This window comes from Phycomyces blakesleeanus (genome assembly GCF_001638985.1).
Source record: "Phycomyces blakesleeanus NRRL 1555(-) unplaced genomic scaffold PHYBLscaffold_17, whole genome shotgun sequence".
Taxonomy (NCBI): Eukaryota; Fungi; Mucoromycota; class Mucoromycetes; order Mucorales; family Phycomycetaceae; genus Phycomyces; species Phycomyces blakesleeanus.
Window position 1 is genome coordinate 354,378 of NW_017265150.1, and position 12,361 is coordinate 366,738.

A 12,361-nucleotide genomic window follows, 5' to 3' on the forward strand; every position below is an offset into this window, starting at 1 on the left:
AATATAAATAATAATAATAATAATTCTGAGTGGGACATTTAAATGTAAATTAATTAATTATTTTCTTTTAGCTTATTGTTGACTGTTCAAGGATATTTCATGGATAATTTATAAGCAAAAAGGTATGTCTATACTTTTAGGTCTACGTAAATATTATGCTCTTGAATGATGATATGAAAGGGAAAAAACAGGAGAGTTTTTGGTGATACTGTAGAGCATGATTATTATTTATGGTTTATTCAGCAATTTCCCGTTTTACTATTACTCTTAATAAATAACTCTCAGGGCTTACTTTGATAGGTGTCATCGCTGATCCAACCCACACTGTACGCATGTGTGTACTACAGACTGTGTTCCAAAAGCATGGGAAAATATTATCAATAAGAAAAGAGCAAAAGAGAATAAGAGTTGAACTCATAGGATTTCTTATTTTATTTTCTTTCGCAATGATCATTTTCTATTATGCGTATGTACAAAAAAAAGGAAGTTAAATGTTGATGACCCAAGACATAAAGAAGTTCTTTTCCTTTATATATAAGTAAATAAAAGAAATCTAACCAAAGAACTGAAAATGGTTCATCTTTAAATTTATCCGGAACAGAGCTAATTTCCCCACACCTCTTAACGGGTGTACAAAAAAAAAAAGACTATTTATTTAGTAATCTGGAGATTGATATATGCTTTATATGTAAAAAGAAAGGGGGTTTCTTTAAGATCTTTGTTGACAAATACACAGTCTGACAGGGTAAGAGAAGAAGATTGTTACGGATAATATTTATATAGGTCTCTTTCTTACTACTCGAAAAAGGAGCACAATAGCCTATAACAACAACAGCAAAAAAAAATAGGTTTTTCTTTTCTGAATTTTGATTTCATTTTCCTCTACTATATGGGTGGTGTGAGTATGGAAGATATGAATCAACCCACCTTTGCATAAGATTTTCTTTTTTTTTTTCTTCTTGTTTGTTCCTCTAATTAATGACAAAAAAAGAAACATCTTTACAGTTGACCTCCCCCTCCACTATTACTTTTTTTTTTCTTAATCGAATTGTAAGAATGGTTTATAAGGTTTTTCTATGTAGTACGTCATCAGCCAGTAGATATGAAGTGGAGAAAAGAAAAAGAGATGAAAAAGGTGTACAGAAAATCGACTTGGCCAATAAAATTAATGTCATCTCTCCCACGGTACTGTTCTTTCACAGACAAATCAAACCAAAGAAAAAAAAATTATGGGAAAAGATAGTCCATCTTACATATTTGTGCCCCCAACCCTTGTCAATCTATAAACGTTGCTAAATAAATAAATAAATAAATAAAATATATATGTTTCATAAAAAGAAAAATTATAGAAACAAGAAAGTAAAGAAGACGAAAAGACAAACAAGCAGCTTATGTATATAGATGTCCTAATTCTCTATAATGATTTGCGGTCTATAGTCTTACTTGAAATGAGACTTGCACTTGCGCTTGAGCTTCAAACCCAAACCCAAACCCAAACTCAATTAGTCTCGAGTCACAGAGCTTCTTTGTACTTAAAGAAGTCGACAGGGGGGAAAAGAAGTCAGACAAGGCGACCTAAGCCACTGGATGATGTTTCTAGCGGCTTCCATGCGAATACGTATAAAACAAAGACCGATCTCTTTGTCATTCTTTTTCTTTTTTTTTGTTCTATTCTCTACACTTTCTCTTTCCTCTCTTTAGCCATGAACCGTATTGCATCCAAGGCTGTCCAAGGCCGTTTCGGCGCTCGCTCCACCGGTGTCCTTAACCGTCTCTACTCGACCCACAAGGAAGTTCGTTTCGGTGTCGATGGTCGCGCTGGCCTCTTGCGTGGTGTTGATATCCTCGCCCGTTCCGTTGCTGTCACCCTCGGTCCCAAGGGTCGCAATGTCTTGATTGAGCAGCCCTATGGCTCTCCCAAGATCACCAAGGATGGTGTTACTGTCGCCAAGTCCATTGTCCTCGAGGATAAGTTTGAGAACCTTGGTGCACGGTGAGTTAAAAAAAATAATTAAATAATTAAATAACATGTAACTTATATGGGTCTCTTAGTCTTGTCCAGGACGTCGCAAACAAGACCAACGAGGTTGCTGGTGATGGTACTACTACTGCCACCGTCCTCACCCGTGCCATTTTCACCGAGGGTGTCAAGAACGTCGCTGCCGGCTGCAACCCCATGGATCTCCGCCGTGGTTCCCAGTTGGCTGTCGATGCTGTCATTGGCTTCCTCAAGTCGATCACCAAGGAAATCACATCTTCGTCCGAGATTGCCCAGGTTGCCACCATCTCCGCCAACGGCGACCACCACGTCGGTGGCATGATTGCCCAGGCTATGGAGCGCGTCGGTAAGGAAGGTGTCATTACCGTCAAGGCCGGAAAGACTCTTGAGGACGAGCTCGAGGTCACCGAGGGTATGCGTTTCGACCGCGGTTTCATCTCGCCCTACTTCATCACCGACACCAAGACCCAGCGTGTCGAGTTTGAGAAGCCATTGATCCTGCTGTCCGAGAAGAAGATCTCGATGCTCCACGATATCCTGCCCGCTCTCGAGGCTTCTGCTACCCAACGCCGCCCGCTTTTGATCATCGCCGAGGATCTTGACGGCGAGGCTCTTGCTGCCTGTATCCTCAACAAGCTCCGTGGCCAGATCCAGGTTGCTGCCGTCAAGGCCCCTGGCTTTGGTGACAACCGCAAGTCTATCTTGGGCGACATTGGTGTCTTGACCCACAGTGTCGTGTTCTCTGACGAACTCGACGTCAAGCTCGAGAAGGCCTCACCTGACCTGTTCGGTACCACCGGCTCGGTCTCGATCACCAAGGAAGACACCATCATCCTCAACGGTGCCGGATCCAAGGATCAGATCAACCAGCGTTGCGAGCAGATCCGTGGCGCCATGAACGAGACCGGTGTGTCTGACTACGAGAAGGAGAAGCTCCACGAGCGTCTTGCCAAGCTCTCTGGTGGTGTTGCTGTCATCAAGGTCGGTGGTTCCTCTGAAGTTGAGGTTGGAGAGAAGAAGGACAGGTAAGAAACAAAGAGAGATGTATAGAATCAAAATTTGTATATATATAAAAGATTGTGATGCTAATATACTTTCTTAGATTCGATGATGCTCTTTGCGCCACTCGCGCTGCTGTCGAGGAAGGTATTGTTCCTGGAGGTGGTGTTGCTCTGTTGAAGGCCGCCAAGGTCTTGGACAACTTGAAGGGTGCCAACTTTGACCAGCAATTGGGTATCAGCATCATCCGCCAGGCTATCCAGACTCCCTGCCGTACCATTGTTGACAATGCTGGTGGTGAGGGTTCGGTTGTTGCAGGCAAGTTGTTGGAGGAGAAGGCCGAGAACATCAACTGGGGTTACGATGCTTCGTGCAACGAGTACGTCGATATGATTGAGCGTGGTATCATTGATCCCACCAAGGTTGTCCGCACTGCTCTTCTTGACGCTTCCGGTGTCGCCTCTCTCTTGACCACTACTGAGTGCATGATTGTCGACGCACCTGTCAAGGCTCAGGCAGCTGCTCCTATGGGTGGTATGCCCGGTATGGGTGGTATGGGTGGTATGGGTGGTATGATGTAAAAAAAAAACAAAAAGCAGAAGCGATATATAAATACATACCATAAAAAAAAACACAGACACACACAGACACACACACACATCATACATACATCAACCTTTGACTTTAATCTATCAACACATCACAATCCGCCCCTTTTTTTCCCATAATGAATTCGTTCATAATTATTTGCCATTTTGTACCATAAATCTAATAAATTCAAAGCATTATTGTAAAAAGCAATTAGCTATAAAGACCTAAAGACATATATTTTTTGTTCTTTAAGACGCGTGCAATCTGTTGGGTACTTTGTAACTCACTCATGTAAGCTTTCTTATAGGATGGAAGAACTATTTAGCCAGAAACCTTGGCGACGCACCAACCTTTTTGTGATTTGATTTTTGGGCCCAATAGAATGTGTGTAGCCGATTTTGACTCTGGATTTTTTTTTCTTTTTTTTTTCTCCTTGTTTTACATATTTTTAAGGTTTTCTCTCTTCTTTTTTTTCTATTTTCCTTCTCTTTCACTTTTCTTCACTCATCCATCCACATACCTTTACTACTATCTTTATATGACTGTCACCGAGACATTCCACGGGTTTATAGAAAACACTCACGATGTTCTTCTCGTGTTTGAAGGCTGTCGAAGGGGCCTTTTGCCGAGAATAGGACGTCGCTTACAAGAAAGAGAACGGCGCATGATTAGATCAGGTTCCGTGTTTGTATTTGACGAACATGAATCAGGTACGATGGACTGTCCTTCCTTCCTATCTTTTTCTTTTTCTACTTCTTTACAGAATACATATAGCTGCTATTTAAAATAAAAAGAAAAGTAATAATCATAATTTCAACGTCTTTTATTTTATTTATTTATTTAATAACTTTACAAAAAAAAATGTCTATATTTTGTGTGTGTGCGTGTGTATGTGTGTGTGTGTGTGTGTGCGTGTGTATCCATGTATATAAATATAAATATAAATATACATATGTATATGTAATAAATGAATGAATAAATAAATAAATAAATAAATAAATATTGATCATTTAAATTAATAATAAATGAATAATAATGAATAATGAATAATGAATAATAAAAGGAATCAAGAGGTGGACAGACGGTCGTTACTGGAGTCCGAGTCGTATCCTGGGAAACTTTCTGATCTACAGGGAAATCGACAAGAAATCAGACAAAAAAAAGTCTTCTTCAAGCTGGTCCCTCAACCCAGACCCTGGCACGATGCATCGCAGTCGGGAACGCCAGCTGGTGGGAAGTCTTTCGGACAGCTTTAGATTTCGTCCGGATGGGCTGATCAAGAAGAGCATGTCGATTGTAGTCCATGGAGTATCGCATCATCTGGTGTCTTACTACAATCCCCTTGACGTGGTTCAACATCGGCTCAGCACACCGTCGTCCAATCCACAACTCTCACGATTGGAAATCTCCCCCGACCTGCTCGTCAAACAGAATTTCAGGGTTCCGCTATTTGCAGAAGAATCTAACCCTCAGAGACAACCCCCACCGGTCCCGGCCCCCTATTACAAAGGTACATTTCATAAGAATCAAAATTAAATACTCTATTTCTTTATCATTTTATAAAGAAATCTTTTTCATTGTATGTAAGGGTTGCCAAAATAAAGATATTAAAAAGTTATTATAGTAGAAAAACCTCAGGCGTGTGGACCACGTAGTCTGTCTCTGGGATCCTATCAAACTGAAAAATCGCACGTCATGGAATCTGAGATGGCACGGCAGCCTTCTTTTGCTCCATTGTACACCCACGAACGATTCCACCAACGCCACTCCTCAACGTCCTCTGCGCCATACAGCAACAGCAACAGTAGCAGCAGCGAGAGTGAGCCAAGATCAGATATACTCTACGGACAACCCCAACCCCATCCCCAACAACAATCACCGTTTGGCTTCTCACCCAAGCCAGACTCCACCAATCTTGTCCAGCTCCTGAACCCTGTTGTACATCCTCTGCACCCTCTCGCCGTCCAGCCGAGCCCACTGCCGTCCTTTGTCCCGTTGGATTACACCAAAGCATTTGACAAAGATCGTCCGGTTCATCAACATCGGATGAGCTATCCAAATGATGACTTTTATGACACCTACGCACGACAACAACAGCAACAACATCAACAGCAACAGCCGCCTATTCAACCCAATGTGCCACCCTTTATGAGCCATTCAGAATAATAGATGTGTTTAATACCTATGGCTTTTTTTTTATTTTTTTTTATTTTATTTTGTAATCGCTTTTTTAAATTCCACAATAACAACAACAACAACAACAACAATATATATATATATATATATATATATATATATATATACACATACACATACAAACCCCCTGGATTCCTTTATCTCTCTGGCTCTTTGGCTCTTTGGTTCTTTGGATTTTAGGCTCTTTGGATTTTAGGCTTTTAGGCTTTTAGGCTTTTAGTCTTTTAGACTCTGCCTGTTTCGCTGTGGTTACTTTATATAAATACTGTATATTCTGTATATTTCCCAAGTGAAAAGAATAGTAATAATAATAAAAGTAATAATAAACATGTATGTACAATGGAACAGAAAATGGTAGATCTTGATGCATTTCTCAAAGGCATGAATAAGGCAAGATAAGCTTTATTTCTGGCACTTGCCTATTATTATTATTATTATTTTGGTTTAGGGTTCAAACATGATTATGTGCACAGCAAACAAGCCTTTGTGTGAGTGCAGATTATTAATAAGCCATAATAACCTTTTTTTTTATTTCTTATTTTTGACGTGCAACAGACAGCAACACCAGTACACAGCTCACATTACATAGTACACAGCTCACGGTACATAGTACACAGCACAGCACAGCACAGCACAGCACAGCACAGTACAGTGCAGTACAGTACAGGAATATTGAAACCCCCTCTATAATAATAATAATAATAATAATAATAATAATAATAATAACAACAATTTCTCAACTCCTCGCATCTTTCTCTTTTTATCCCTCGATTTTATCCTTTTTCACTTTTTCACTTTCTTTCTTTCTTTCTTTTTTTTATTTATTTATATATACATTTTGCTTTATTCAACCCCTTTAATTTCCTATATATTTCCTGCTGTTACTTTGATAGTCTAATTTTATTGTTTTTGTTGTTGCCTTGAAATGCCTCATTTTATCGGACTCAAGCTATTGAGTGTCTTTAGTATCGGAAGTCTTGTTGCTTCCCAGCTATTTCTTCCACTATTCTTCAAAGACATCCTTGGGCTGGGGTCAGATAAGATTGGAATGATATTTTCTATCAGTAAGAAGAATAAATAAATAAACAAGTTTCTTTTACATAAACACACATTAAGCTAAAACAAGCTATCCTTAAACAACTTCTCAGTTCCGTTTACATCCTGCATTGCGTTTCCGTACTGGACCCATCTGGCAGACCGTACACATGCCTATAAGACCATTATGATAAGCAATATGTTTATCGCACTTTTTGTAAGTCCAAGACCCGCACACCCAAAAAGAAAGAAAGAAAGCAAATAAAGTCGAACCTTTTTTTTTAAAAAAAAAATTTTTTTTTGTCAAGTCTATTCTATCTATCGGTCTGGTACCTTTTATAACCAACCAGGAATCAACCACAATTGTTTTGGTGGCTCTTGGTTGCTTTGGCTATGCATTCTGTGGATATCCGATGATTTCTGCCATGGTCGACTGTGTGACTCTGAGGGCATTGGGTGATGACAAGGCATTATATGGAAGACAAAAGATTGGCTGTCCGATTGGAGTCAGCTCTGCAATCTTTTTGGTTGGTCTGCTGCAGGAGACTTTTGAGACTCAGTATGCACTCTTTTGGGTATACGCCGTGTATGTGCTTGGGTTTATTGCCACAATTGCAGCCATAGATCTGACACCCCACCGATACCCCAAGCCCGTCGACGAGGAAGAAACACCTCTTCTGCCGGACCCTGCATCAGCTGCCACCTTAATAGCCGTAGGATCAACCACCCCATCTTTGTCTGAAAACGGTGTCGAGAAGCAAGACAAGTCGATGTGGCATCTGTTCCGTCAGCCAGAAAGCATGCATTTCTACACAGTAGTCGCAATCCTCGGCTTCTGTTTCTCCACCTTTCAGATCTTTTTGTTTATGTTTATCCGCAATGATCTTCATGGCACACCTGCCATGATTGGTCTGCTTGGTCCACTAAGTGGCTTCTCTGAATTATTGGTGTTCTTCTTCTCCAAGCAGGTAAATCAACAAACCATACCAATACCAATCTACTGATTCTAACAAATCAAACACCAGATATTCAAGGCTATGGGCGTCCGGTGGATGCTGACCATAGCTCACCTTATTGCTATCTATCGAGTCATTATCTACATCTTGGCCATGGAGATTACCTGGGGTGCTTGGCTGGTTACCATTAACCATCTTGCTCATGGTAAGTTGTGGATTCCAAACGAAAAGAAAAAGAAAAAAAAAGAAAAATTAAAGTTAAAATCAAAATCCTAAATAATGCTTTTTTTTTATTTTTATTTTTATTTTCTGATAGGTGTAATGTTTTCAATGATATGGACTGCTGCAGCTCTGCAGGCAGATGCAGTGGCTCCTCTTGGTTTAAAGAGTACGGCTCAAGGCCTACTGAATGTCAGTTTCAATGGCGTCGGTGGAGGCACAGGAGCATTAGTGGCTGGTTACGTATATGAAAATCGCGGAGTGGCCGATATGTGGATTATGCTTGGATTGGTTGCCACAGCTGGCCTTGTAATCTTTACTTTACCAGCAGCCAAAGCTCCCTTTCGCTGGTTAGGAAAGCATTTTTAAGCACCCACCTATATATCTATACCTTTACTTTTCATTAAATGATAGTTTCTTTTGGACATAATTCAATTCAAATAAAGGACTCATATATATAATATATCTGTGTGTTTGTACAAAAACTGATACAGACACACAAAATCACAAAATCAAAATACCAAATGTGTCCGTGGATATCGATTAATTCTCAAGCTGAAATTTCACCATACAAGCATATCATATATATCATACATATCATACATACGTATCTCTGTATATACATATATATATATATATATATATATATATATTTATATATGCTATTTTGGTTTCTGTTTCTACCAAAAATAATATAATCTCAATAGTCGGTCTAGTGACGACACGCGATTCAACTTGCACCACGTGCATTTTCCTTTTTTTTTTTTTGTAAAAAAAAAGCGAGTTTTTAACGGAGCTCCGGGCCCCGACCTCGCCCTCTTCTTCTTCTCTGCTTCTTACTTTCTTTGTACACACACACGCACACACTTTCTCTCTCTCTCTCTCCCTCTCTCTCTCTCTCACTTACACACACAATTTCAATAACTGACATGGCTACCGTAAGTATATTGCTCTTGTCTTGGTATCATCTTTATTTGGGTTCCATCAAGACCCTCAAGTGAGTCATGAATAGGTTTACTAAATATAATATTTGTATGTGTGTGTGTGTGTGTGTGTGCTCGTGTAGGAACGTGAAGATAAGGTAAACAAGATGCGTTTTGAGTTGCCGTCACACCAGATGACCGACCAAGGACACCTCATCTACCTACATAACCAGTGTCCGGTCTATACTGGCTGTGTCCCACTGCTGTAAAAGCAAGTGATGACCCAAGATGACTAAATTAGTGACATGTTTTGTAGGTCTACATGGCCAAGATTGCCGAACAGGCGGAGCGTTATGATGGTGAGTCCATGAAGCGGAATATAAATTAGAAAGCCTTTTTATTTTATTTTATTTTATTTTATTATATATAAATATATACATACACACATACACATACATACATACATACATACATGTGTGTATTTGATTTCCTTCTCGCTCTTTCTTTTACTCCCCCTCTCCTACGCACCCATATTCTACCTCCTCTGTTTTTAATCTCTTTTTGTTCTTCTTCTTCTTCTCTACCCCCTTTATTTTCCATTCATTTCCATTCATTTCCTTTGCCTTTTTTTCTCCCTCTTTTGCTACCATCAATTTTGATTGTATAATCATATGGAATTCTTGTGGCTAACAAATACATGATCTATTCTGTGTACTAAATAGAAATGGTTAACTCCATGAAGGATGTCGCCAAGGTAAGGATTGTAGTTAAAAAAATATTTATATTCTAATCAAATCAAATCAAATCAAATCACGCTTATTTAAAACCCAATATCTAATACACCTTTCTTTTTTTATTTTATAAAAATAATAATATTAGTTGGGTGTTGATCTGACTGTTGAGGAGCGCAACTTGTTGTCTGTCGCTTACAAGAACGTGATTGGTGCCCGTCGTGCTTCCTGGAGAATCGTTTCCTCCATCGAGCAGAAGGAGGAGTCCAAGGGCCACGATGCCCAGGTTGCCAAGATCAAGGAATACAGAAAGAAGATCGAGAGCGAGCTCTACGATGTCTGCAACGACATCCTTGCCCTCCTCAAGGACCACCTCATTCCCTCTGCCACCGAGGGTGAGGCCAAGGTATTCTACTACAAGATGAAGGGTGACTACCACCGCTACGTTGCCGAGTACGCCACCGGCGACGAGCGCAAGGAAGCCGCCACTGCTGCCCACGATGCCTACAAGGCTGCCACCGATGTTGCCCAGGTCGAGTTGGCCACCACCCACCCCATCCGTCTTGGTCTTGCCCTCAACTTCTCCGTCTTCTACTACGAGATCCTCAACTCCCCCGACCGTGCTTGCCACCTTGCCAAGCAGGCATTCGACGATGCCATTGCCGAACTCGATACTCTGTCCGAGGAGTCTTACAAGGATTCTACTCTCATCATGCAGCTCTTGAGAGACAACCTCACCTTGTGGACTTCTGACCTCCAAGAGGGTAAGTTTGTTTCTTTTTCTTTATCAATATATATATATATAAAAATTAAGGGTGTTTCAATTTCTGATGTTAATTATTATTTTTTAATTCTTTCTTTTTTATTTCAAACGTATATATAGAGAGCGAGAAGAACGACAAGAAGGCAGAGGATGATGAGGCTCGCGATTAAAGAAGTTTGTTTTTGTTATAAAGAGCATCAAAGAGAGAAAGAGACACCAAATAAACAAAAGGAGTGATTTCAAGGGGTGCTTTTTATTTTCCTTTTTATTCTGTTTTTTTTTTCAAAAAAAAATAATTAATAAGGAAATCATAAAAAAAACAAACCCTTGAACGTCTCTTCCTTTACCCCCCCTTTTTTTTAACTCTTCTTTAGAGAAAGAGAAGTGCTTTTCCAAAAAAAACAAAAAAAAAAAAGCCAAATCATTACCACAATAATATTAAAGAACAACATAAAAACAAACATACAACTGAATATGGATATGAAAAAAAAAACAATATTCCTCAATTCAATTCAATTCAAGCAATCAAATGTTGCCTTCTATTTTATATTATATTTTGTGTTTTATTTATATATATATATATATATATATTATTTTATTTTATTTTATTTTTACAAAGAGAAGAAAGCTGTATAGATCCTCTATATACTTTATTCATTCTAAAGATCAGCTACCTTTACTTGTTCTTCTTCTTCTTCAAAGAGGGATGTCCACTCACAAGCTATCCACTCAATATCCTTCCATTTGTACACTCCCAGTCCTGCTGCTTTTGCATTCGGCTTTGGCCCATTGATCCACGCCACAAATTGGCCTGCATCTCCTTGTTCGACTGCCTCCATCTCTTTCACCAGAACCTTGAGTTCCCTCTCATACCGACGACGTACAAACTCTGACTTGAGGAACCATCGGCTTGAAGTCATGATCCGATGAGCACGTTGCAAGCACAGGAATGCTATATTGATTCGCATCTCTTCGGGGTTTTCATTTAAATTCTTATCTTTTGTCCAGGCATCCATAAAGATTGCTGCCATCTGTCTCCATGCAGCGTAATCGAGTCGACGTTGTTGACTGTAATCTACCAAACTAGCAAGTGCGTCTCCATGTCGATTATTGCAATGAGGGTAGATTGCTCCTTTTAACAGTAAAGGCCCGAGTTCCATTGTAGGCTACAGCAATACAAACCAACAATAAGCCAAAAAGTACCTTTATATATATATATTTATATATTGGCCTATTACCTGTTTTCTATCCAGTATTTTTTCAGCCAATGCATAGTTATTCAATCGAACTGCAGAATGGATCGCAATCTCACACATCTCACGAGTGTTGTTGATCTTGCAGGCAGGATTGGTATCAGAAATGTGAATAAAAGCCAGGGCACCTTCGAGTGCACGCTCGTATCGTTTGTAGAGGTAATCGTGTTCGATCGCACTCTTGAGTTGATTAGGCCCATGACGTTCCAACATCAAGACTTCGTAATTCTTTGTGCTGTGGAACCACTTGTCCGATTTTTTTTACAAAACGATAAAAAGAGAAAGAGAAAAGATATATATATATATATATATTATGCTTTAGTTTTTCTATTATCATTGCTGTTGTTATCTTTTTGGTAGTCCATTATGCGAAAAGAAATGTGAAATTTGAATCGACTCACGCCATCGGTTTCTTGTTTAGCTTCATATTCCACTTTAACAGTTTCAGGTTTGGATCTGATTCTTTCTGTCAGAAATACATCGTCATCAAAGTCGAATTGAAAAGGGGATTCGTCGTCCGCCATTTGTTTTTTTTTTTTCAAAAAAAAAAGAGAGGGCCTTCCAAAAATAGTAATAAAAAAAGGAGAAAGAGAGATATATATTTAAATGTATATATAAAGTAGTATTAAAAAGAAGAAGAAAAGAAAGGCAGTGAAATAAAATAAAAATGAAGAAATCATTTTTATATACATATAT

General features: G+C 39.3%; 5 protein-coding genes across 5 annotated transcripts; 4 read left to right on the plus strand and 1 right to left on the minus strand.

The window, feature by feature from the left end:
• The first annotated feature begins 1,665 nt into the window (after window positions 1-1,665).
• PHYBLDRAFT_135019 (hypothetical protein) lies at window positions 1,666-3,807 on the plus strand. Its single transcript, XM_018429693.1, has 3 exons — window positions 1,666-1,993; window positions 2,053-3,024; window positions 3,102-3,807. Exons 1-3 carry the CDS (start codon window positions 1,704-1,706, stop codon window positions 3,577-3,579), a joined length of 1,740 nt encoding a protein of 579 aa, XP_018288860.1. The 5' UTR covers window positions 1,666-1,703; the 3' UTR covers window positions 3,580-3,807.
• Window positions 3,808-4,094: 287 nt separating this feature from the next.
• PHYBLDRAFT_159471 (hypothetical protein) lies at window positions 4,095-6,126 on the plus strand. The gene is made up of 3 exons (XM_018433991.1): window positions 4,095-4,299; window positions 4,653-5,099; window positions 5,214-6,126. Exons 1-3 carry the CDS (start codon window positions 4,128-4,130, stop codon window positions 5,753-5,755), a joined length of 1,161 nt encoding a protein of 386 aa, XP_018288861.1. The 5' UTR covers window positions 4,095-4,127; the 3' UTR covers window positions 5,756-6,126.
• A 584-nt stretch (window positions 6,127-6,710) lies between these two features.
• On the plus strand, window positions 6,711-8,364 carry PHYBLDRAFT_170904 (hypothetical protein; the record flags this gene model as incomplete). The annotated part of the gene is made up of 5 exons (XM_018436447.1): window positions 6,711-6,849; window positions 6,934-7,037; window positions 7,129-7,788; window positions 7,846-7,981; window positions 8,093-8,364. The coding sequence occupies 5 exons, from the start codon at window positions 6,711-6,713 to the stop codon at window positions 8,362-8,364; spliced, it is 1,311 nt and encodes a 436-aa protein (XP_018288862.1).
• A 466-nt stretch (window positions 8,365-8,830) lies between these two features.
• On the plus strand, window positions 8,831-10,921 carry PHYBLDRAFT_126250 (hypothetical protein). The gene is made up of 6 exons (XM_018429090.1): window positions 8,831-8,933; window positions 9,062-9,076; window positions 9,235-9,277; window positions 9,641-9,672; window positions 9,798-10,413; window positions 10,533-10,921. Exons 1-6 carry the CDS (start codon window positions 8,925-8,927, stop codon window positions 10,580-10,582), a joined length of 765 nt encoding a protein of 254 aa, XP_018288863.1. The 5' UTR covers window positions 8,831-8,924; the 3' UTR covers window positions 10,583-10,921.
• Window positions 10,922-10,958: 37 nt separating this feature from the next.
• PHYBLDRAFT_77601 (hypothetical protein) lies at window positions 10,959-12,307 on the minus strand. Its single transcript, XM_018443279.1, has 3 exons — window positions 12,067-12,307; window positions 11,651-11,911; window positions 10,959-11,578 (listed from the first exon to the last, which is right to left on the minus strand). The coding sequence occupies exons 1-3, from the start codon at window positions 12,187-12,189 to the stop codon at window positions 11,072-11,074; spliced, it is 891 nt and encodes a 296-aa protein (XP_018288864.1). The 5' UTR covers window positions 12,190-12,307; the 3' UTR covers window positions 10,959-11,071.
• Window positions 12,308-12,361: the final 54 nt, after the last annotated feature.

Coding starts and splice junctions, on each gene's coding strand:
- PHYBLDRAFT_135019 (XM_018429693.1), top strand. CDS start 1,704: ATGAACCGTATTGCATCCAAGGCTGTCCAAGGCCGTTTCGGCGCTCGC. Junction 1,994..2,052: donor TTTGAGAACCTTGGTGCACG/GTGAGTTAAAAA, acceptor TGGGTCTCTTAG/TCTTGTCCAGGACGTCGCAA. Junction 3,025..3,101: donor GTTGGAGAGAAGAAGGACAG/GTAAGAAACAAA, acceptor ATACTTTCTTAG/ATTCGATGATGCTCTTTGCG.
- PHYBLDRAFT_159471 (XM_018433991.1), top strand. CDS start 4,128: ATGACTGTCACCGAGACATTCCACGGGTTTATAGAAAACACTCACGAT. Junction 4,300..4,652: donor ATTTGACGAACATGAATCAG/GTACGATGGACT, acceptor GAATAATAAAAG/GAATCAAGAGGTGGACAGAC. Junction 5,100..5,213: donor CCCGGCCCCCTATTACAAAG/GTACATTTCATA, acceptor AAGTTATTATAG/TAGAAAAACCTCAGGCGTGT.
- PHYBLDRAFT_126250 (XM_018429090.1), top strand. Junction 9,673..9,797: donor CCATGAAGGATGTCGCCAAG/GTAAGGATTGTA, acceptor TAATAATATTAG/TTGGGTGTTGATCTGACTGT. Junction 10,414..10,532: donor GACTTCTGACCTCCAAGAGG/GTAAGTTTGTTT, acceptor ACGTATATATAG/AGAGCGAGAAGAACGACAAG.
- PHYBLDRAFT_77601 (XM_018443279.1), bottom strand. CDS start 12,189: ATGGCGGACGACGAATCCCCTTTTCAATTCGACTTTGATGACGATGTA. Junction 11,912..12,066: donor CTAAACAAGAAACCGATGGC/GTGAGTCGATTC, acceptor AAATCGGACAAG/TGGTTCCACAGCACAAAGAA. Junction 11,579..11,650: donor AAATACTGGATAGAAAACAG/GTAATAGGCCAA, acceptor GTATTGCTGTAG/CCTACAATGGAACTCGGGCC.